The 25,603-nt window shown below is 44.5% G+C and overlaps 1 protein-coding gene across 1 annotated transcript; it reads right to left on the reverse strand.

Annotated features, from left to right (window-relative positions):
• Positions 1 to 4,767: 4,767 nt before the first annotated feature.
• Positions 4,768 to 24,260, reverse strand: LOC143794328 (uncharacterized). The gene is made up of 6 exons (XM_077280955.1): positions 24,208 to 24,260; positions 21,497 to 21,605; positions 20,487 to 20,685; positions 20,170 to 20,332; positions 19,310 to 19,378; positions 4,768 to 4,810 (listed from the first exon to the last, which is right to left on the reverse strand). Exons 1-6 carry the CDS (start codon positions 24,258 to 24,260, stop codon positions 4,768 to 4,770), a joined length of 636 nt encoding a protein of 211 aa, XP_077137070.1.
• Between the last annotated feature and the right edge of the window lie 1,343 nt (positions 24,261 to 25,603).

Genomic DNA, 25,603 nt, shown 5'->3' on the forward strand with positions numbered 1-25,603 from the left:
TAACGCCAACACTAGAAGTAGCCGGGGATCATTCCTACGTTGATTCTAGATGACACGCGCCAGCCGGAGAATCTAGCTACCCCTAGTAGAGGAAAACAAAGACCTTTCTTGCCTCCAGAGAAGGGGACCCCAAAGCTGGATAGAAGCCCCCCACAAATAATGACGGTGAGGTAAGAGGAAATGACAAACACAGAAATGAACCAGGTTTAGCACAGAGAGGCCCGCTTACTGATAGCAGAATAAAGAAAGGTAACTTATATGGTCAACAAAAACCCTATCAAAATCCACACTGGAAATTCAAGAACCCCCGAACCGTCTAACGGTCCGGGGGGAGAACACCAGCCCCCTAGAGCTTCCAGCAAAGGTCAGGATACAGATTAGGAACAAGCTGGACAAAAATACAAAACCAAAACAAATAGCAAAAAGCAAAAGGCAGACTTAGCTGATATAACTGGAACCAGGATCAGTAGACAAGAGCACAGCAGACTAGCTCTGATAACTACGTTGCCAGACATTGAACTGAAGGTCCAGGGAGCTTATATAGCAACACCCCTAACTAACGACCCAGGTGCGGATAAAAGGAATGACAGAAAAACCAGAGTCAAAAAACTAGTAACCACTAGAGGGAGCAAAAAGCAAATTCACAACACTCAGGGAACCATCTTTTTTTGCCACGAAAAAAAAACCTGCTCCCAGAGGGGACGAAGATGGACGAATATGTCCCTTCTCCAAGGACTCCTTAATATAATTCCGCATAGCAGTATGCTCTGGTAGTGACAGATTAAATAAACGACCCTTAGGGAACTTACTGCCAGGAATCAATTCTATAGCACAGTCACACTCTCTATGAGGAGGGAGCGAATTGAGCTTAGGCTCCTCAAAAACATCCCTATAGTCAGACAAAAACGCAGGGATCTCAGAAGGAGTAGATGAAGCGATTGAAATCGGAGGTGCATCACCATGAACCCCCTGACATCCCCAGCTTAACACAGACATTGTTTTCCAGTCCAGGACAGGATTATGAGTTTGTAACCATGGCAGACCAAGCACTAGTACATCATGTAAATTATACAGTACAAGGAAGCGAATCACCTCCTGATGAACGGGAGTCATGCGCATGGTCACTTGTGTCCAGTACTGCGGTTTATTCATAGCCAATGGTGTAGAGTCAATTCCCTTCAGAGGAATAGGAACTTCCAGAGGCTCCAGACTAAAACCGCAGCGTTTAGCAAATGACCAATCCATAAGACTCAGGGCAGCGCCCGAATCCACACAGGCATCGACGGAAATGGAAGACAGTGAAAAAATCAGAGTCACAGACAAAATGAACTTAGGCTGCAGAGTACCAATGGCAAAAGATTTATCAACCCTTTTTGTGCGTTTAGAGCATGCTGATATAACATGAGCTGATTCACCACAATAAAAACACAATCCATTTTTCCGCCTATAACTTTGCCGTTCACTTCTGGACTGAATTCTATCACATTGCATAGTCTCAGGTGCCTGTTCAGAAGACACCGCCAACTGGTGCACGGGTTTGCGCTCCCGTAAACGCCGATCAATCTGAATGGCCATAGCCATAGACTCATTCAGACCTGTAGGCGTAGGGAACCCCACCATAATATCCTTAATGGCCTCAGAAAGACCATTTCTGAAGTTTGCAGCCAGGGCGCACTCATTCCACTGAGTAAGCACCGACCATTTCCGAAATTTTTGACAATATATTTCCGCTTCATCATGCCCCTGAGAGAGGGCTAATAAAGCCTTTTCAGCCTGAATCTCCAGGTTAGGTTCCTCATAGAGCAATCCCAATGCCAGAAAAAACGCATCCACACTGAGCAATGCAGGATCCCCTGGTGCCAATGCAAATGCCCAATTCTGAGGGTCGCCCCGCAGGAAAGATATTACAATCTTGACCTGTTGAGCAGGGTCTCCAGAGGAGCGAGATTTTAAAGAAAGAAACAATTTACAATTGTTCCTGAAATTCAGGAAGGTAGATCTATCTCCAGAAAAGAACTCTGGAATAGGAATTCTAGGTTCAGACATGGGAGTGTGAACAACAAAATCCTGTATGTTTTGAACTTTTGCCGCGAGATTACTCAGGCTGGAAGCCAAACTCTGGACATCCATGTTAAACAGCTAAGATCAGAGCCATTCAAGGGTTAAGAGGAGGTAAGAAGCAGCTAGACAGCAATTAAGGGCTAGGCAGCAAAACTCTGAAGGAAAAAAAAAAAAAAAAAATTCCCTTAAACACTTCTTTTTCTCCTGCTTCAGCCCAAACAATTAACACTTTGTGGGCCGGCTATACTGTCATGAATCCCCAATGGCTAGGGATAGCACAGGACAAGCAAAGTACAAATAAATAACGGACGAGCTCTAGGGTGATGGAACCTGGGCTGACCGCTGCCCTACGCCTGACAAACGCAACTAGAGATAGCCAGGAAGCGTGCCTACGTTGGTTCTAGACGCCACGCACCAGCCTAAGAGCTAACTAGTACTGCAGAGAAAATAAGACCTCACTTGCCTCCAGAGGAATGAACCCCAAAAGATATAGTTGCCCCCTCACATGTATTGACGGTGAAATGAGAGGAAGGCACACACATAGAGATGATATATATAGCTTTAGCAAATTGAGGCCCGCTGTAAACTAGAAAGCAGAAAGATACAAAAGGGGACTGAGCGGTCAGCAAAAAACCCTAATCAAAAAAAACCATCCTGAGATTACAAGAACCCATGTGCCAACTCATGGCACATGGGGAGAACCTCAGTCCACTAGAGCTACCAGCTAGCATAGAGACATAATAAGCAAGCTGGACAAAAAACCAAACAACTGAAAATCAGCACTTAGCTTATCCTGAAAGATCTGGGAGCAGGTAGGCAGGAACCAAACAGAGCACATCTGAATACATTGATAGCCAGCAAGGGAATGACAGAAAGGCCAGGTAAAATAGGAAACACCCAGCCTCTGATGGACAGGTGGAAACCAAAGGCCGCAACCCACCAAATCACCCAGTACCAGCAGTAACCACCAGAGGGAGCCCACAAACAGAATCCACAACAGATCTGTGCTTCTTAGAAAAAGAGATGATCCTAGGAATGCCCCAGGCCTAGTTAGACTCATAGGGACCTATGATAGTCAATCTGAGAGGATATACCAGATTATGAAGAGGCATTGGGGGATACTCCTGGCAGACCCGGGCATTAAGGATGTCATTTCATCAACACCCAGTATCACCTATAAAAGGGGGAGATCCATTGGGGACAGATTAGTAAACAGCCTCTATCAAAGACCACAGGGAACAGGTACATGGCTGGATAGAAAGCCAATCGGATTCTTCAGGTGTGGTAACTGTTCCAAATGTCAATTTGTAATGCAATCCAAGTGTTTTACCAGTGCAGCGAATGGTAAACGCTTCTATATCAGAGATTTTGGAAATTGCAGGTCAGCAGGGGTGGTCTAGAAAGTCTCCGGTTCCATGGACATTTGTTGGTTTTGCTGGTTCCGACTTATGAACTTTGTTTATCTTATACCCGGTGTTTTCTGGGAAAAAGGGGCAGTCTCCCATTGGTAGGCTGTGACTGGCCAATGGGGATAATCTTCTATTATTTAAACTGACCTCGTTTAGATCTAAACAGGTCTGTCCATTCATGGGGAAACCTGCATCTATGGCATAACTGGTTCTACATCTTGCCTCCTGATGAACCATATGACGGGGAAATGCGTCGAGGCGATTGGCTGGAAGCTAAGTGTTCTTGGGTTAACACCCTCCTTTGCTTTCCTCTGAATCATCCATCAGTGCTTATAATATTTCATATTGCTAAATGTTGTTGATGTCAGCTATGATGGATTGTTTACTATTTTTCGAACCAGGCTTTTAACTGTTTGGTATTTTGACTTCCCCCTTGTTTTTTCTATATTTATTTTGTTCTGGGGTCCTATGTAATATAGGTTGTGTGTATCTGTGAAGTGGCCATCATAGATAACACATCATAGGATTCTCTGTAGCTATATGCAAATATACTGTTTAGCTAAAGTCTATGTCTGGAATATTTGCATGATGGAAGTAAAGTAGTTTGTGCACTATAACCCTCTTTTGCTTTCCTTTCATTTCTTTTTATGCTTATTGTTTTCCCACCTATAGCCTGACAGGATTAAAACAGGGTGAGCTGGGGATAGCTGCCGTTGAGTGGGGGCACCAAAAAATCGCTTCTATCAGGGTGCCAACCTCCACTGACAGGAAGGGACAGCAGCCAAGTGTAGGGATATTTGTTAGGTTATGTGCACGGTTAGGTCTGTTGTGTTTCACTGGGATTAGGTATTTTTAATGGTTACATTTAATAAAATATATCTTTTAAAGGGATTACATGTTACACAATTGATTATTTTCCCTGACATATGTTTTTCGTGTTCGTATGGGCTGGTGGGAGGAAATTTTAGTCTTTGGGGAAGATCTGAGGTGGTGGCATCAATATGTGGCAATTTGGTATATGTTTATAGACTACATATTTGTCATTTGGACAGGAACAGGTGAGCAGTTCAATGAATTTGTTATGTAGTTATATATCAATGAGATTGGCATGGGATTCACATCAAAATTTCATAGTGATGAGCTGCTGTTCCTTGACATCATAATTAACAAAGAACCAAATGGTACTTTAGATCCAAATATTTATCGCAAACCCACAAGCATCAACAGTCTGCTGAATTGGAGTAGCCACCACCCAGCACTTCTGAGGAAAGGTATCCCCAAGGGCCAATTTTTAAGATTACGGAGGAACTGTTCGAATATCAAGATGTTCCGGAGTCAGGCTGGAAATATGTATAATAGATTTAGAGAAAAATGCTATCCTGGTCAAATCCTGGACATGACTTGTTATTGTGTGGAAAAGGAGTATAGACAGTCCTTGCTACAAAAACGGAGTAATGAAAATGATGTCCCTAATGATGCAACCAGAATGATCAGTACCTTTGATCAATCAACATCGCATTGTCAGGCATGTGATCAGTAGACACTTAGAGTCACATTTTAAGGATGGATCCAGATCTTAGAGACATTGTGGTGGGAACATCCAACTATTACCTATAGGAAAGTAAGGTCCCTAAAAGACATGCTGGTACACAACCACTACAAATAACCCACAGGTAAGGGTACATGGCTTGATAGGAAACCATGTAGGTTCTTTAAATGAAAGGACTGTCACGTCTGTAAGTCATTCAGGAGCTCCTCAACAGGGAAGTCTTTTTGACAGAAGCAGTTCTCCAACTTCAAGACCTCAGGGGTTGTCTCTATGACCACATGTCCTTGCCCAAAAGATTACATAGGGAAAACAAAATGGGAATTCCGGAGAAGAGTGAGCGAATATATGGGTGACATTAGAAATAACAGCGACACCCCCTAGGCAAACATATGAGGATGTTCCATCAGGGGGACATGGAAAACATCAGATTTATGATCATTGAAGTGGTAAAACCCAAACCCAAAAGGGGTGATCATGACAGAGCCATTCTAAGGAGGGAATGTGAGTGGACCTTTAGAGTAGATTCCCTTAAACCTAAAGAGATAAATGAGTAGATATTGTTTGCTTGTTTTGTATAAATTTACCTGATTTTCTCTTTGGACCATGACAAATTGATTAGTAAGCCAGTCATGTATTGATTTTCCCCTTATTTAGGGGTGCACAGATCACTGTGAATAATTATGTTATTTGGGTCCTCATTTGTAGTCTGTTTGCCCTGGAATTATTCCCCTTCATTTCCTTAATTTGTCTGATCCATCATATAAATATTATATGCAGCCAATAGAAGTAATGGATTTAGACATGTGCAGTGATGATTTACTGCTGTTGATTTGCGCTACCTGACTTGATTGACAATGAATATGCAGAGTATGCCAGGATAGAGAGCCGGGCAGTATCTGTAATTTCTAAATATGCCGACTTGCGATCCTGGATAAGTCATCCTCTGGTCAAGCGCAAAAGAAACGACGGGTATCGTCTTTTCATCATGCGCAGTTCAGCATGGCCCGAGACATCTTGAACCGGAAGTCATATCCAAACACTTCCGTGCATTCCAAGCTGGACATGCACAGTGGGGACCTGCCCGTGATACATCTAGCCTGAAGGTATATTTACCACTTCCTTGCGCTCCTATCTGCAATGCAACGTTGGGCATGCGCAGTTTGGCTTACTACACCTAGGGGGAGGATCTGTTTGAGGTAAAGCGGGCTATTTAAATGGAGGCTGGTTAATTCTAGTTTGCATATCACACTTTATCAAGACACATCATACGATATCGGGCCTCCTGATGAGCCAGAAGGGTGAAATGCATTGAGGCAATGGAAGGAGGGTGGCAGTTCTACAGATGACCTAATCACCACAAAACGCAGATAAATCTCATAAAATATCACTTTTATTAATAACAAACTAAAATCAGTACATGTAGACAGGTACAAAGGACAATGGTAGGGATGGTGAAACACTAATTAACAGTACACTGTACAAAAAAGGGGCCTAAGGAACCATCCATGGCTAACACACACCATATTAAATTACACTCGGATAACAGCCCATATAGATAAATAAGTTGCTACAATAAATAGTAATATTAAAGGCCCGATATCCAGCACATAAATAAATGTGAACAGCATGTCATACCGGGTGTGTGCAGCAAATGGGGGACCCAGAGCCCACCCCGACACGCATTTCGGAGCGACAACGCAGCTCCTTCCTCAGGGGGTGTGGAGGACCAAGTAAAACAGCCATCTATATATACAGCCAGACCGGAGGGCAATTACCCCCGCAAAGACGCGTCACCTGTGAATGCCGCCAACCACGGCGCCATCGCCGCCCACCGGAACAGGAAACACGTCAGACACACGTGACCCAGCACCAGGCAGCAGCGAGGACGCCGCCGTCAGTAGCTACCGCCAACCATGGCAATCCCGACGCCAACCGGAACCGGAAACACACGGGCCCACGTGGTCCGGTATCCCATGGCAGCAGAGACGCCGACGCCGGCGACACACAGGAGAAGCGTCCATGAACAAAATATAGGGGAAAGGCTGCACACTAATACAGAGGCACCCAGGGGAACATAAAAGACGTATAAAATGCACATAGACAGGACTATAATCAGCATTACATCTATACAAAGCAAATACACAAATAAATAGAAACATATACAAAAACAAATAACATGGCCATATGGATATAAACATCTCAAATTTATACATGGATGAATATACATACCTAACATCCCAGCATATTTAACAAACAAAGATAAATAACCAAAAGGACCAATAATACAATAAACAAATACATAAATACAAAGATATATAAACACATAACAATGCAAAACAAAACACACCACTGTAAAGAACCCCAGAACTTGTGCAGAAATACCAAGAAAATGTTATAATAAAATAAAAAACAAAAAAAGAACATATAGCCCAACAACATAATACAACAGGACAACGGCTAAGCTGGTAGATACATCCCGCCAACATAACATTATTCAGGCAGATCTTCTACTATCCACTGCAGTCAACATGGACAATATATAACCTAAATAATGAAGGATAAAAAATAAAAATTAAAAACAATGTACATATAAAAAGCAATTACACCAAGATGCGCATCATGAAGGATCACAAGAAGGGAGCAAATGTTCTCATTTAATCCATTCAGATGGGTGGTCCGTAACGTCCAGATCCACCTCGTCTCCAATTGTGCCAGACGTTTTGAGAGGTTGCCCCCTCTGATATTAATGTGCAAGAGATCAATTCCACGGATGCGTAGTTGTGTACTGTCACATTGATGGAATTCCCTGAAATGGCGTGGGAGGGTCTTAAGAGTGGCAACGTCCGTGCAGGAGGTAGCCTGTTGTGAAATTGGATTTTGGGCTCCCCCGGTGGCCACTGGTGGAATTGAACTGGTGTGCATCATCCTCTCTGTTCACCTGTTTCCATCAGGATGTGGGAGTCGCTATTTAGCCTTGCTCCTCTGTCACTTCCATTCCGGTCAACATTGTAATCAGAAGCCTTTCTGTGCATGTTCCTGCTGCTAGACAACTCCCAGCTAAGTTGGACTTTAGTCCTTGTTTGTTTTTGCATTTTGTTCCAGTTCACAGCTGTAGTTTCGTTTCTGTGTCTGGAAAGCTCTTGTGATCTGAAATTGCCACTCTGATGTTATGAGTTAATACTAGAGTCTTAAAGTAATTTCAGGATGTGTTTTGATAGGGTTTTCAGCTGACCATGAAAGTGCTCTTTCTGTCTTCCTGCTATCTAGTAAGCGGACCTCAATTTTGCTAAACCTATTTTCATACTACGTTTGTCATTTCATCTAAAATCACCGCCAATATTTGTGGGGGCCTCTGTCTGCCTTTCGGGGAAATTTCTCTAGAGGTGAGCCAGGACTATATTTTCCTCTGCCAGGATTAGTTAGTCCTCCGGCCGGCGCTGGGCGTCTAGGGATAAAACGCAGGCTACGCTACCCGGCTACTGTTAGTTGTGTGGCAGGTTTAGTTCATGGTCAGTTTAGTTTCCATCCTTCCAAGAGCTAGTTCTTATGTTTGCTGGGCTATGTTCTCTTGCCATTGAGAACCACAACAGTTTGACCGGCCTAAAAGGGTTAAATTAATTGACAGAGAAAGGAGAGAAAAGAGAAGTCTGCTGAAGATTTTTTTTTTTTTTTTTCCTTCAGTTCTGAGTGTGCTTGTAATTGAATCTCTTGCAAGTCTGCCTATATTGCAGCCTTTCTCTCTCTCTCTCCTTCTAATCCTGGAATGGCTCTGTGTTCACCTGTTTAAAATGGATATTCAGAGTTTAGCTGCAGGTTTGAATAATCTCACCACGAAAGTTCAAAATTTACAAGATTTTGTTGTTCATGTTCCTATATCTGAACCTAGAATTCCTTTGCCTGAATTTTTCTCGGGGAATAGATCTTGCTTTCAAAATTTCAAAAATAATTGCAAGTTGTTTTTGTCCCTGAAATCTCGCTCTGCTGGAGATCCTGCTCAGCAGGTCAGGATTGTGATTTCCTTGCTCCGGGGCGACCCTCAGGATTGGGCTTTTGCATTGGCTCCAGGGGATCCTGCGTTGCTCAATGTGGATGCGTTTTTTCTGGCCTTGGGGTTGCTTTATGAGGAACCTCAGTTAGAACTTCAGGCGGAAAAGGCCTTGATGTCCCTATCTCAGGGGCAAGACGAAGCTGAAATATACTGCCAGAAATTCCGTAAATGGGCTGTGCTTACTCAGTGGAATGAGTGCGCCCTGGCGGCGAATTTCAGAGAGGGTCTCTCTGATGCCATTAAGGATGTTATGGTGGGGTTCCCTGTGCCTGCGGGTCTGAATGAGTCCATGACAATGGCTATCCAGATCGATAGGCGTCTGCGGGAGCGCAAACCTGTGCACCATTTGGCGGTGTCTACTGAGAAGACGCCAGAGAATATGCAATGTGATAGAATTCTGTCCAGAAGTGAACGGCAGAATTTTAGACGAAAAAATGGGTTGTGCTTCTATTGCGGTGATTCAACTCATGTTATATCAGCATGCTCTAAGCGTACTAAGAAGCTTGATAAGTCTGTTTCAATTGGCACTTTACAGTCTAAGTTTATTCTATCTGTGACCCTGATTTGTTCTTTATCATCTATTACCGCGGATGCCTATGTCGACTCTGGCGCCGCTTTGAGTCTTATGGATTGGTCCTTTGCCAAACGCTGTGGGTATGATTTGGAGCCTCTTGAAACTCCTATACCCCTGAAGGGGATTGACTCCACCCCATTGGCTAGCAATAAACCACAATACTGGACACAAGTAACTATGCGGATTAATCCGGATCACCAGGAGATTATTCGCTTTCTTGTGCTGTATAACCTACATGATGTGTTGGTGCTTGGATTGCCATGGCTGCAATCTCATAACCCAGTCCTTGACTGGAAAGCTATGTCTGTGTTAAGCTGGGGATGTAAGGGGACGCATGGGGACGTACCTGTGGTTTCCATTTCATCATCTATTCCCTCTGAGATTCCTGAATTCTTGACTGAATATCGTGACGTTTTTGAAGAACCTAAGCTTGGTTCATTACCTCCGCACCGGGAGTGCGATTGTGCCATAGATTTGATTCCGGGTAGTAAATACCCTAAGGGTCGTTTATTTAATCTGTCTGTGCCTGAACATGCTGCTATGCGAGAATATATAAAGGAGTCCTTGGAAAAGGGACATATTCGTCCTTCGTCATCTCCCTTAGGAGCCGGTTTTTTCTTTGTGGCTAAGAAAGATGGCTCTTTAAGGCCGTGCATTGATTATCGGCTTTTGAATAAAATCACGGTTAAATATCAATATCCGTTGCCACTGCTGACTGATTTGTTTGCTCGCATAAAGGGGGCCAAGGGGTTCTCTAAGATAGATCTCCGTGGGGCGTATAATTTGGTGCGAATTAAGCAGGGGGATGAGTGGAAAACCGCATTTAATACGCCCGAGGGCCACTTTGAGTATTTGGTGATGCCTTTTGGTCTTTCAAATGCCCCTTCAGTCTTTCAGTCCTTTATGCATGACATTTTCCGTGATTATTTGGATAAATTTATGATTGTGTATCTGGATGATATTTTGATTTTTTCGGATGACTGGGACTCTCATGTCCAGCAGGTCAGGAGGGTTTTTCAGGTTTTGCGGTCTAATTCCTTGTGTGTGAAGGGTTCTAAGTGCGTTTTTGGGGTTCAAAAGATTTCCTTTTTGGGATATATTTTTTCCCCCTCTTCCATCGAGATGGATCCTGTCAAGGTTCAGGCTATTTGTGATTGGACGCAACCCTCTTCTCTTAAGAGTCTTCAGAAATTTTTGGGCTTTGCTAACTTTTATCGTCGATTTATTGCTGGTTTTTCTGATGTTGTTAAACCATTGACTGATTTGACTAAGAAGGGTGCTGATGTTGCTGATTGGTCCCCTGCTGCTGTGGAGGCCTTTCGGGAGCTTAAGCGCCGCTTTTCTTCCACCCCTGTGTTGCGTCAGCCTGATGTTGCTCTTCCTTTTCAGGTTGAGGTCGACGCTTCTGAAATCGGAGCTGGGGCGGTTTTGTCGCAGAGAAGTTCCGATTGCTCCGTGATGAGACCTTGTGCTTTTTTCTCGCGTAAATTTTCGCCCGCCGAGCGGAATTATGATGTTGGGAATCGGGAGCTTTTGGCCATGAAGTGGGCTTTTGAGGAGTGGCGTCATTGGCTTGAGGGGGCTAGACATCAGGTGGTGGTATTGACTGACCACAAAAATCTAATTTATCTTGAGTCCGCCAGACGCCTGAATCCTAGACAGGCGCGCTGGTCGTTGTTTTTCTCTCGGTTTAATTTTGTGGTGTCCTACCTGCCGGGTTCTAAGAATGTTAAGGCGGATGCCCTTTCTAGGAGTTTTGAGCCTGACTCCCCTGGTAATTCTGAACCTACAGGTATCCTTAAGGATGGAGTGATATTGTCTGCCGTTTCTCCAGACCTGCGGCGGGCCTTGCAGGAGTTTCAGGCGGATAGACCTGATCGTTGCCCACCTGGTAGACTGTTTGTTCCTGATGATTGGACCAGTAAAGTCATTTCTGAGGTTCATTCTTCTGCGTTGGCAGGTCATCCTGGAATCTTTGGTACCAGGGATTTGGTGGCAAGGTCCTTCTGGTGGCCTTCCCTGTCTCGAGATGTGCGAGGCTTCGTGCAGTCTTGTGACGTTTGTGCTCGGGCCAAGCCTTGTTGTTCTCGGGCTAGTGGATTGTTGTTGCCCTTGCCTATCCCGAAGAGGCCCTGGACGCACATCTCGATGGATTTTATTTCGGATCTTCCTGTTTCTCAGAAGATGTCTGTCATCTGGGTGGTGTGTGATCGTTTCTCTAAGATGGTCCATTTGGTTCCCCTGCCTAAGTTGCCTTCTTCTTCCGAGTTGGTTCCTCTGTTTTTTCAAAATGTGGTCCGTTTGCATGGTATTCCGGAGAATATCGTTTCTGACAGAGGTACCCAATTCGTGTCTAGATTTTGGCGAGCATTCTGTGCTAGGATGGGCATAGATTTGTCTTTCTCGTCTGCTTTCCATCCTCAGACTAATGGCCAGACCGAGCGGACGAATCAGACCTTGGAGACATATTTGAGGTGTTTTGTGTCTGCAGATCAGGATGATTGGGTTGCTTTTTTGCCTTTAGCGGAGTTTGCCCTCAATAATCGGGCCAGCTCTGCCACCTTGGTGTCTCCCTTTTTCTGTAATTCGGGGTTTCATCCTCGATTTTCTTCTGGTCAGGTGGAATCTTCGGATTGTCCTGGAGTGGATGCTGTGGTGGAGAGGTTGCATCAGATTTGGGGGCAGGTAGTGGACAATTTGAAGTTGTCCCAGGAGAAGACTCAGCTTTTTGCCAACCGCCGGCGTCGGGTTGGTCCTCGGCTTTGTGTTGGGGACTTGGTGTGGTTGTCTTCTCGTTTTGTCCCTATGAGGGTTTCTTCTCCCAAGTTTAAGCCTCGGTTCATCGGCCCGTACAAGATATTGGAGATTCTTAACCCTGTGTCCTTCCGTTTGGACCTCCCTGCATCTTTTTCTATTCATAATGTTTTTCATTGGTCATTATTGCGCAGGTATGAGGTACCGGTTGTGCCTTCCGTTGAGCCTCCTGCTCCGGTGTTGGTTGAGGGCGAGTTGGAGTACGTTGTGGAAAAAATCTTGGACTCCCGTGTTTCCAGACGGAGACTCCAGTATCTGGTCAAATGGAAGGGATACGGTCAGGAGGATAATTCTTGGGTGACTGCCTCTGATGTTCATGCCTCCGATTTGGTCCGTGCCTTTCATAGGGCTCATCCTGATCGCCCTGGTGGTTCTGGTGAGGGTTCGGTGCCCCCTCCTTGAGGGGGGGGTACTGTTGTGAAATTGGATTTTGGGCTCCCCCGGTGGCCACTGGTGGAATTGAACTGGTGTGCATCATCCTCTCTGTTCACCTGTTTCCATCAGGATGTGGGAGTCGCTATTTAGCCTTGCTCCTCTGTCACTTCCATTCCGGTCAACATTGTAATCAGAAGCCTTTCTGTGCATGTTCCTGCTGCTAGACAACTCCCAGCTAAGTTGGACTTTAGTCCTTGTTTGTTTTTGCATTTTGTTCCAGTTCACAGCTGTAGTTTCGTTTCTGTGTCTGGAAAGCTCTTGTGATCTGAAATTGCCACTCTGATGTTATGAGTTAATACTAGAGTCTTAAAGTAATTTCAGGATGTGTTTTGATAGGGTTTTCAGCTGACCATGAAAGTGCTCTTTCTGTCTTCCTGCTATCTAGTAAGCGGACCTCAATTTTGCTAAACCTATTTTCATACTACGTTTGTCATTTCATCTAAAATCACCGCCAATATTTGTGGGGGCCTCTGTCTGCCTTTCGGGGAAATTTCTCTAGAGGTGAGCCAGGACTATATTTTCCTCTGCCAGGATTAGTTAGTCCTCCGGCCGGCGCTGGGCGTCTAGGGATAAAACGCAGGCTACGCTACCCGGCTACTGTTAGTTGTGTGGCAGGTTTAGTTCATGGTCAGTTTAGTTTCCATCCTTCCAAGAGCTAGTTCTTATGTTTGCTGGGCTATGTTCTCTTGCCATTGAGAACCATAACAGTAGCCGCCTCTATGCCAAGCACATGCTCACGAACCCAGACCTTAAGTTGCCGTGTTTTCAACCCCACATAAATTAGGCCACAGGGGCACGTAGCATAGTATATCACATATCGAGAGATACATGAAATACGTTGTCTGATGGTGAATTGCTTCATACCATCAGAGGTAGAAAAAGTGGCACATCTATCAATGTTAGGGCAGGCGACACACCTCCCGCACGGAGCACACCCACCCCCTTGCCGCAGCTCATCCAGGAAAGTAGGTATATTCTGCCCAACATAGTGACTACGAGTTAATTGATCCCGCAATTTTTTAGCACGTCTAAACGCAATTGGAGGATTATCAGGGAGGAATTTTTTGATGATTGGATCGACCTTTAAAATAGGCCAAGCACTCTTAATAGCTGCACGCAGCTTCTCATGCTGGGGGTTATAAGAAGTAACAAACCGTACCACATTATTACCGCTAGATTTTTTTGTGGCTTTATTATATAGCAGGTTGTTACGGTTGGAGTATTTAACATGGTGGTATGCCTTCTTCACACTCCGACCGCTATAACCCCGTGACAAAAAACGTTGTCTTAGTTCCTCCGCCCGGAACTCAAAATCAGCGTCGGTAGAACAAATCCGACGGAGACGGAGGAACTGGCCCACAGGAATTGCTTGGATCATGTGGTGCAGATGACAGGAAGAAGCATGCAACAAGGTGTTTGTAGCAATTTGTTTACGGAAAATATCTGTCTGGATTAGGCCTAATCCATCCTTGCGGATGGTAACGTCAAGAAAATCGATTCTCTCCGAATCCCACACCGGGGTGAGATGAATATTAAGATCGTTACTGTTCAGGGAGGAGATGAATTGCACAAGGTCGACGGCAGTGCCCTGCCAGACAAAGAAGATGTGGTCAATCTTCAAGTGTGAAGAAGGCATACCACCATGCTAAATACTCCAACCGTAACAACCTGCTATATAATAAAGCCACAAAAAAATCTATCAGTAATAATGTGGTACGGTTTGTTACTTCTTATAACCCCCAGCATGAGAAGCTGCGTGCAGCTATTAAGAGTGCTTGGCCTATTTTAAAGGTCGATCCAATCATCAAAAAATTCCTCCCTGATAATCCTCCAATTGCGTTTAGACGTGCTAAAAAATTGCGGGATCAAGTGGCACATCTATCGATGTTAGGGCAGGTGACACGGGAGGTGTGTCACCTGCCCTAACATCGATAGATGTGCCACTTTTTCTACCTCTGATGGTATGAAGCAATTCACCATCAGACAACGTATTTCATATATCTCTTGATATGTGATATACTATGCTACGTGCCCGTGTGGCCTAATTTATGTGGGGTTAACAACACGGCAACTTTTTTATTTTGTATCCTTCATTATTTAGGTTATACACTCACTGGCCACTTTATTAGGTACACCTGTCCAACTTCTTGTTAACACTTAATTTCTAATCAGCCAATCACATGGCGGCAACTCAGTGCATTTAGGCATGTAGACATGGTCAAGACAATCTCCTGCAGTTCAAACCGAGCATCAGTATGGGGAAGAAAGGTGATTTGAGTGCCTTTGAACGTGGCATGGTTGTTGGTGCCAGAAGGGCTGGTCTGAGTATTTCAGAAACTGCTGATCTACTGGGATTTTCACGCACAACCATCTCTAGGGTTTACAGAGAATGGTCCGAAAAAGAAAAAAAATCCAGTGAGCGGCAGTTCTGTGGGCGGAAATGCCTTGTTGATGCCAGAGGTCAGAGGAGAATGGGCAGACTGGTTCGAGCTGATAGAAAGGCAACAGTGACTCAAATCGCCACCCGTTACAACCAAGGTAGGCCTAAGGCTACGTTCACATTTGCGGTGTGCGCCGCAGCGTCGTCGCCGCAACGCACAACGCAAACAAAAACGCAGCAAAACGCATGCACAACGCTGCGTTTTGCGCCGCATGCTTTCAACGCATGCGGCGCAAAACGCAGCGTTTTTTGTAAACGCAGTTGCGTTTTCAACAAAAAACGCAGCGTTTTGCGCCGCATGCGTTTTTTTGTGCAGTGAGTCATTCTTCATCCCACCCACAAAAAAAAGTGTCTACACAATAGATAAGGGCCACCAATGGCTAGAAGAGGGTTGGTGTTTATGTAATTGTGTATATATACCATGGCAGACATGAATTCCTCCCATTTTGCTGGTATTCATGATGGAGCGTCCCATGGACAGTATCGTCATGGATATGGAGATGGAATTTGCCTTGGCTCATGCCTATGCTGTCGCCTGTGCTCATCAAAGAGAAAGAGAAAAACGGAGATGGATTCATCGCCGATTTTGGATACACCCTATCTTGGAAGTCCGGGAGAGCCGTGGAGCATACCATAGCTTGTTTGGCGAACTGAATGAGAACCTGGAGAAATATTTCGAGTACACCAGGATGTCTCAGGAGAGCTTCCGCTATCTTCTGCGTCGGGTGGAAGGAGCCATTAGCAGGCAGGATACTCAGCTCCGGAGAGCTATATCCGCAGAGGAGCGGCTGCTGGTGACTCTACGGTACGTAGCTGTTTGAATGACTGAGATATGTTCGGCTACGTTCACATCTTCCCTTTTTTTTTTTTTTTTTTTCTTAATTTTTGTTGGGGGTGGTATGGTCAATGTACTTTTATAAATTGCAATGTACTAATGTAATTTCTTTATCTTCTTGGCAGTTTCCTGGCTACCGGAGAGACCTTGCGATCCCTTCAATTTCAGTTCCGGATTGGAGTCTCCACTCTCTCCGGAATTATTGCTGAGACCTGCCGCGCTTTGTGGGATAATCTCCGGGAAGAATTTTTACCCGTCCCTACAAGCGATATCTGGTTGGCCAACGCCGAGAAATTTGAGGAAGTGTGTTCGTTTCCAAACTGTATTGGCGCGGTGGATGGCAAGCACATACGGATTACCAAGCCAGGGAAAAGTGGATCCCTTTTCTACAACTACAAAAAATATTTTTCCACTGTGCTGATGGCAATTGCCGGTGCGGACTGCCGTTTTCTCGCAGTCGACATTGGTGCGTTTGGCCGTTCAAATGACTCGCGCACATTTAAAGACTCGGATATGGGCCAAAAATTATATGGCAACAATTTCAATTTCCCCCAGCCACGACCTCTTCCCCACACCGAAGGCCCTGCGATGCCATTTGTTGTGGTTGGGGATGAGGCATTCCAAATGTCTGCCAACCTATTGAAACCCTACTCCAGTCGGGGCTTGGACCATACGAAAAGGGTGTTCAATTACAGACTGTCCAGGGCCAGAAGGACTGTGGAGTGCGCCTTTGGCATCCTTGTCTCAAAATGGCGGATATTAGGATCCGCCATTAATCTGAAAACTGAGACAGTGGATGAGGTGGTGAAGGCGTGTGTGGTTCTCCACAATTTTATTCTGGCCAAAGAGAGACTGAACGTTGATCTCGATGAAACCATAGCCAACCCATTACCCAATTTCCATGATCATCCTCTGAGGACAAGTGTGGAAATTGCGCAGATGAGGGATCGTTTTGCGGCCTATTTTGTGTCAGATGTTGGCCGTCTGTCATGGCAAGATACAATGGTGTAGTAAACTGTTGGACTGTATTCTGGTGTGACTATGCTAAAAATAGTTCACCAATGTAATGTGCCTTATCTAAAAAACTTGGAACCCTTTGTTTTTAAAATGTTGTGTTTTAATAAAAAAATTTTCTTAAGTTTTCTACCCTGCTTCAAAGACAAAATTTATACCATACCATATAACATATTTATTTGTTTGTCAGATCGCCGTGTATCGTTGTGTTTGACAGCAAAATCAACGATACCAGCGATGTTTTACAATGGTAATCAGGGTAAATATCGGGTTACTAAGCGTAGGGCGGCGCATAGTAAACTGATATTTACCCTGTTTCCCAGTGTGAAAGTTTTAAAAAAAAACAGTACATATACTCATCTTCGCGTCCCCCGGCGTATGCTTCCTGCACTGACTGAGCGCCGGCCAGAAAGTGAATGCACAGCACAGCGGTGATGTGACCGCTCTGCTGTTAGGGCCGTCACTCAGTCAGGGCAGGGAAGCGGACGCCGGGGGACGCAATTCTGAGTGTATGTACTGTTGTTTTGTTTACATTTAACACTGGTAACCAGGGTAATCATCGGAAGCGCGGCGGCCTGCGCTTAACAACCTGATGTTTATCCTGGTTACCCGGGGACCTCGGCATCGTTGGTCGCTGGAGAGCTGTCACACAGACAGCTCTCCAGCGACCAAATAGCGATGCTGCAGTGATCTGCATCATTGTATGTTTCGCTGCAGCATTGCTAAGTGTGAAGGTACCTTTACGGTATGTGTCCACGTTCAGGATTGCATGATGATTTTGTCACGATTTTGCTTCAGTATTTGTAATACAAAACCAGGAGTGGAACAATTAGAGGCAAAGTGGAATAGAAACATATGCTCCACTTCTGTATTTATCACCCACTCCTGGTTTTGGGTTACAAATACTTATGTAAAATCATGACCAAATCCTCATGCAATCCTGAGCGTGGACACATAGCCTTAGTGATTGAAAACACCTCATACACTTTTATTGTTTGTGAACACCTCATACAGCAATGAGAGACACACCAAAAAAGGCAAAATAAAAATGGTAAAAATAGTGTCTGACATTGCATATATGAGTTGTTTGAAGCACAAAATATGTGTAGACGGCGCACGGTGTGACTTGCTGAGAAGTATACAGGTAAATAAGAGCAAATATTGTATTACAACCAAAATTTTTTATTGGGGGGAAACAGAAAAAAAAAGGGGAAATAAACTTAGGGGGTATCAACCTGTGCCACAAAGGGGGAATGGTATGTATCTTTTTCGGAATTGGGAGCGGAAAATGAGGATGACGACGACGAGGAGGAGGAGGATGTGGACCTATAGTCCAGGAGGCTGGATGGCAGGTCTAATGGGGAGCAAACCGCCACCTCTGCAGGGGAGGGAGGAGGCAACACGAGCCTTTGTGAGGTTCTTGGTTGGCTCTGGCTGCTCCTACTGCGGCTAGAGCCCCTACGTCTACTTGTTGTTTGTACTGGAGCAGCCAGAGCCTCAGTGCGTGTCCTCTTGCTTTTGTGTTTTCTTTTTCTTTTCTTTCCACGATCTCCCCTAGAATGATGGCTGCGGGAGGATGAGTGCCTGGCAGGAGCAGGAGTCGGCGGCACACTGCTATGGTGCCTGTGGTGGCGTCGCTCGGCACTTGGACCAGGGTGGGTTGGCTGGAGTGGCTCTGCAGCAGTAGTCGGAGTCATGCTAGGCAGCGACGGTACTACTGGCAGTGTCGCTGACTGCATGCGCCGAGACTGCTGCAGAGCCCTCACGTAGGAATTGTTGCAGTCCTGCATCACCGAAATCTGGAGTTCCGGCGTAAGGTTTTCCACCATGCCTTTAGCAATTGTGCTTAAAAAATGCTTTGCCGGATTTGAGAGCTCGGCTTCCAGGATTTCAAGGCGCCGTTCCATACTGGACATTTTATCGCTCAACGCCTTGAAACCGTTCTGGAACACCGTGCCCAAGTGCAAAAATTCGGGCATGACTGACCTGTCCGAGGCCCGCTGGCGCTGTCGGGAATTCCCGAACGAAGGTGCGCCAGAGGCCTCGGGCAGGGGAAAACCTGATGTACCGGCAGCCGGTTCTCCAGATGATGGTGGTGCAAGCCTGCTGTCGCTGTGGGAGGGCTGTGACGGGTCAGATGGCGATCCATGAAGTTCCGCTTCACAGGGTGGAGCTCGCTGGAGGGTGCTGCTGTGTGTCCTGTGAAAAGATAAGGAAAAAATTAGTCTTCAATTAATAACCTATCACATACGCCAACTCCTGTTAAAAAATTAACATTACATGACACATCAATACATTACAATCCCCTGTCTCACAGTCTGTGTTGCCTATAATAAATTGCTGATTGTTACCGCCAGCTGACCATTAGGGCTGACGATAACAATCATGGACATACCTACGGTAGAAAATGACTGGTCATTCCCGCTGCAAAAGTCAATGCATACCTCTGTCATCGTTTTTAAACATTTTAAAAAAAAAAATCTTTCTTGATGCTGCCTATGCCGCAAAATTAGTAAAAAATTTAAAGTAAAAAAAAACATTTATAAAAAAAAAAAAAAAAAAAAATACACTTTGCTGATCTGATCGCAGGAACGGCCATGACGTTAGGATCATGTGATCCAGACGTCATCATTATTCATGCGATCAGAACTACCCTGACTCAGAACGTAACCTGTCATGGACTACAATGACTCACGCCTAACCAAAAAATTACTAATGGGCTATATACCATTCCACTAGGGTAAAAGGATGGCCAAAATGCTACAATGACTACATGGATGGCCAATACACTATGTTCCTTTGGAAATATACTATGTGTATATGTAGCTAGAACGTGTACTATGTGGCTGCTATATAGTGGCCTGGCAATCTACTATGTGGATGCACAATGTACGTGGCTGGGCAATGTACTATGTGGCTGTGCAATATGCTATGTGTCTGGGCAATGTACAATGTGGCTGTGCAATATGTTATGTGGCCAAAATACTTACTGTCGGCGGGTAAGGACCGGTCTTAGGAACTGGAGGGCCCTGTTGTATTTGTACGGCACCGACTTGGACGCAGCAGCACCACTCCGAGCTTGCTCCTCCGCAGCACGGATCCCCTTATTGAAACGGTCCTTCATGGATCGCCATCTGGTCCTCAACTTTTTCACTGTGAATGTAAAGACAAAAAAATGGTTACATATTTAGCATTTTAAAAGGATAAAACAACCGTGAGCGATGCAAAGTTTAGGCGTTGATCGCATCACACACGGTTGTGTTTATCCTGGCAAGACGGGTCATAGCACCGTATCTGCAATACTCACTAAAGTTGCCTTTGGCCTTCGCTGAGGCACTGTCAAAGCCATCCCACAGCGACTTTGCCACCTCTGCCCACAAACGCCTCGACACCACCTGGTCCATGTGCCGAGGGTCACGGCTGTCCCACAACGGGCCACGCTCCTGGATGCTGGAGATCAGGAGGTCAACATCAATTCCAGTATCTCCTTGGTCCCGTTGTGAAACCTAGAAAAATTAGAAAACAAATAGGTTAAAAATATGCAAATAATAACAACCACCAGTACCTGGAATGATAGGTACCTTTGCCCTATCCTTTGCCATTTGATGTATGTATATTGATGTTTTCTACACCTGTGTTTTTGAATGTTTGTGTGCAGGGAGTTCAACTTTATTTTACCTTCCCCCAATACTTGCTGCCCTGAAAATCTATAATGTACAAAGGCCCCGTCTCACATAGCGATTTACCAACGATCACGAATAGCGATACTGCCTGGCCGTTATCGTTGGTAAGTCGTTGTGTGGTTGCTGGGGAGCTGTCACACAGACCGCTCTCTCCAGCGACCAACGATCAGGGGACCGAATTCAGCATCGTTGAAACTGTCTTCAACGATGCCGAAGTCCCCCTGCAGCATCCGGGTAACCAGGGTAAACATCGGGTTACTAAGCGCGGCCCTGCGCTTAGTAACCCGATGTTTACCCTGGTTACCAGTGAAGACATCGCTGGATCGGTGTCACACACACCGATTCAGCGATGTCAGCGGGACCTCAACGACCAAAAAACGGCCTAGGCCATTCCAACACGGCCAGCGATCTCAAAGCAGGGGCCTGATCGCTGGTACGTGTCACACATAGCGAGATCGCTACTGAGGTCGCTGTTGCGTCACAAAACTAGTGACTCAGCAGCGATCTCGCTATGTGTGACGGGGGCCTAAGCTTAGTAAACATCCCTAGTGAAAGCAGGATGCTCCTCAAATGTAATGTTCCTCACAGCAGGATGCTACTGAAAAAAAAATAAATAAAGAAAAAAAATACTCACTCGCCGGCCTGACGCCACATCTTGGCCCCGATCTCTCTGCTCCCGCTGACCGTCTTCCCCCTCACTTGAAGAAGCCTGGAAAAATTGTATACAAAAATTATTGTCAATGCTACAAATAGTAGCGAATTGTAAGCAACTAGACATAATTACTCACCGCACTCCCCTGCGCCGATTGGCTATGCTCCGAAGAACTTGGCATTCTTGCAAGTTTGTTCTGCAATGAAAAAAATGAGCAAAAAATTACATCCAATGCCACATACAGTAAAATAGGCCCAAAACATTAAAACAACCACAAATGACTGTTGACTGATAGGACAATGCAAACTCAAAAAGCGACACCACAACGCCATACATTGCAAGAGAATACAATAGAAGAAACAATACAAGAATAGAACCAAATAAAAATCAGAAAAAATAGACACCAAAAAATTTCTACTGGAAAAAAAAAAGGCACAATGAAATAAAGCAAATTTATGAACGCCATAATTTACAATTACAACAAGACATAATCCAAAACAACACCATCTGGTGATATCCACCAAAATACATCAGAAAAAGACGCTAAATAACATTCTAGATACTAAGCAATAAACATTACGGGACAACCGCTGTTACAATATACAGCAACCCAAAAGATAAAACATAGTCCAAATGAAAAGAAAACACAATAAATTTAAAAAAAAGGCCCCCAACTAAAAAAAAAAAAAAAAAAAAAAGAGGCCATACTACACACTTCTCAATGGAAACATTCAAGAAAGGAGATACATACGGAAGCCATGGGGAAAACGACATAAAACCATCAGTTAAAAAAAAAAAAAAAAAAGGGAAAATACAATTGAAAATAGAATGGCATAGCAGCACAGAACAATACAATACAAATGAAACATCATAAATGCAGCCCCCCCACCAGCAAGAAAAGACACTCAAGGAAAGAAAAAAAAATGCCAACAGCATAAAACACAGCAAGACATGAGCCAAGAAAACGCCATACGGATACCCCCAACAATAGAAACCAGAAAAACATGCACCAGAAATGTAACCTAAAAATCTGCCAAATTTAAAGACATTGAACAACCGCATGACACCAGAACAACCCCAAATCCATAAAACCAATCCAAAACCAAGCAAGGCCGGTGACAATAAACGCCATCATATAACGCCAGAAGTACATCAAAACAAGATTAAAAAACACAATTTTTCACTAACAACCCACAGTGCCATAACCGTACAATAGCACAGACCAAACATTGCACAAATTAAATCCAAATCAAAAAATAACACACAGAATAAAAAATATGCAAAGAGAAATATATACTTACAGGTTTGGAAAGCAGATTCTCCTCTCAGTCTTGTCTGTAGTGAATAGCCTTGTGAAAGACAATGCCAAACCCCTTTTTTTTTATATATATATAGTGTTTTTTTTTGGTCTAGACAAAAGTCTAGACAATGTTTTGCATTTTTTATTGGAAAACGCATGCGTCGTACAACGCACCACGACGCAAGTACTTGCGTCGTCTGCGTTGTCAATGCAAGTCAATGGGAAAAAAGCCGCATCGACGACGCAAACACGACGCAAACACGACGCATGCGTTTTTTCCAAAGTCTGCGCCGCCCAAAAAATGCAACATGTTGCGTTTGCCGCGCCCTGACAGGTGCGCCCTAACGCTGCATGCGGCGTACAACGCACCAAAACGCATGACAACGCATGTACATGCGGCGCCATGCGGCCCCAATGTTAAAGATAGGGCCGCACGCCGCATGCGTTTTGGTGCGGCGACGACGCTGCGGCGCACACCGCAAATGTGAACGTAGCCTTAGAGCATCTCTGAACGCACAGTGCATCGAACTTTGAGGCAGATGGGCTACAGCAGCAGAAGACCACACTGGGTACCACTCCTTTCAGCTAAGAACAGGAAACTGAGGCTACAATTTGTACAAGCTCATCGAAATTGGACAGGAGAAGATTGGAAAAACGTTGCTTGGTCTGATGAGTCTCGATTTCTGCTGCGACATTCGGATGGTAGGGTCAGAATTTGGCGTAAACAACATGAAAGCATGGATCCATCCTGCCTTGTATGGAGCATCTTTGGGATGTGCAGCCGACAAATCTGCGGCAACTGTGTGATGCCATCATGTCAATATGGACCAAAATCTCTGAGGAATGCTTCCAGCACCTTGTTGAATCTATGCCACGAAGAATTGAGGCAGTTCTGAAGGCAAAAGGGGGTCCAACCCGTTACTAGCATGGTGTACCTAATAAAGTGGCCGGTGAGTGTATATTGTCCATGTTGACTGCAGTGGATAGTAGAAGATCTGCCTGAATAATGTTATGTGGTGTGTTTTGTTTTGCATTGTTATGTGTTTATATATCTTTGTATTTATGTATTTGTTTATTGTATTATTGGTCCTTTTGGTTATTTATCTTTGTTTGTTAAATATGCTGGGATGTTAGATATGTATATTCATCCATGTATAAATTTGAGATGTTTATATCCATATGGCCATGTTATTTGTTTTTGTATATGTTTCTATTTATTTGTGTATTTGCTTTGTATAGTTGTAATGCTGATTATAGTCCTATGTGCATTTTATATGTCTTTTATGTTCCCCTGGGTGCCTCTGTATTAGTGTGTAGCCTTTCCCCTATATTTTGTTCATGGACGCTTCTCCTGTGTGTCGCCTGCGTCGGCGTCTCCGCTGCCATGGGATACCGGACCACGTGGGCCCGCGTGTTTCCGGTTCCGGTTGGTGGCGGGATTGCCATGGTTGGCGGTAGCTACTGACGGCGGCATCCTCGCTGCTGCCTGGTGCCGGGTCACATGTGTCTGACGTGTTTCCTGTTCCGGCGAGCGGCGATGGCGCCGTGGTTGGCGGCATTCACAGGTGACACGTCTTTGCAGGGGTAATTGCCCTCCGGTCTGGCTGTATATATAGATGGCTGTTTTACTTGGTCCCCCACGCCCCCTGAGGAAGGAGCCCCCACGCCCCCATTTGCTGCACACACCAGGTATGACATGCTGTTCACATTTATTTATGTGCTGGATATTGGGCCTTTAATATTACTATTTATTGTAGCAACTTATTTATCTATACGGGCTGTTATCCGAGTGTAATTTAATATGGTGTGTATTAGCCATGGATGGTTCCTTAGGCCCCTTTTTTGTACAGTATACTGTTAATTAGTGTTTCACCATCCCTACCGTTGTCCTTTGTACCTGTCTACATGTACTGATTTTAGTTTGTTATTAATAAAAGTGATATTTTATGGGATTTATCTGCGTTTTGTGGTGATTAGGATATCTGTCTTCTTGCAGTTGTCCCTATTAGTCCTAAGCATACATATATGGGGTAGTTAATTAGTTGCATATATATTATGTGCAATGTACCTTGATTTTCCCCGTATGTATTATGCATGCTACAACTTTATGTTTCAGTTCTACAGATGAGTGCATTGATATCCAAATATATATCATGACACTCTGCAATATAAGAGATGTCAGTCACCATTGATCTGTATATATTGGGCTAGGTTTTATTTTGTCTATAAGATCTTTATCCTGTGTTGCAAATCGCTATGGTTAAGGGATTGAATCATGTGCCTATGTATCTGTATGAGTCCATGCTTGATCATATATGGGCTTATCTTGAGAAATACAATAGTTGGATATCTATGAATGCCACCAATGCTGTGTATGTGTATTTATATGTCTTTTTAATTACCTTGCAGTATAGGTTCTCCTTAGCTTTAGGTGTGGCCTATGTTTAGCATTAGGGCTTCCTTTATTGTGCATGGGGACATTACATTAGAGACAGGGTGTATTTGGAGCTCCTAAGGGAAGTAATCGAGGAACAGGGGAACCAAAACACTCCCCTCTAGGGTGCCAACCTCCGCCGGTAGGAAGGAGAAAGCATAAACACAGCACTAGGGACTCCTAGGTAAGCACCAAGGTTGTTTTTTTTTCACAGTGTGTTGTTTTGTGGTGTGTATGTACAATCTGTTGCTGGGTTTTAAATGAGTATAAATAAAAAATGTATCTTTGATTGGATTCCTATATAATTTATCTTGCAAAATTTTATACCCTAGGACTAAGGGTACCGTCACACAGT

The sequence above is a fragment of the Ranitomeya variabilis genome, chromosome 1, assembly GCF_051348905.1.
Source record: "Ranitomeya variabilis isolate aRanVar5 chromosome 1, aRanVar5.hap1, whole genome shotgun sequence".
Classification (NCBI taxonomy): Eukaryota; Metazoa; Chordata; class Amphibia; order Anura; family Dendrobatidae; genus Ranitomeya; species Ranitomeya variabilis.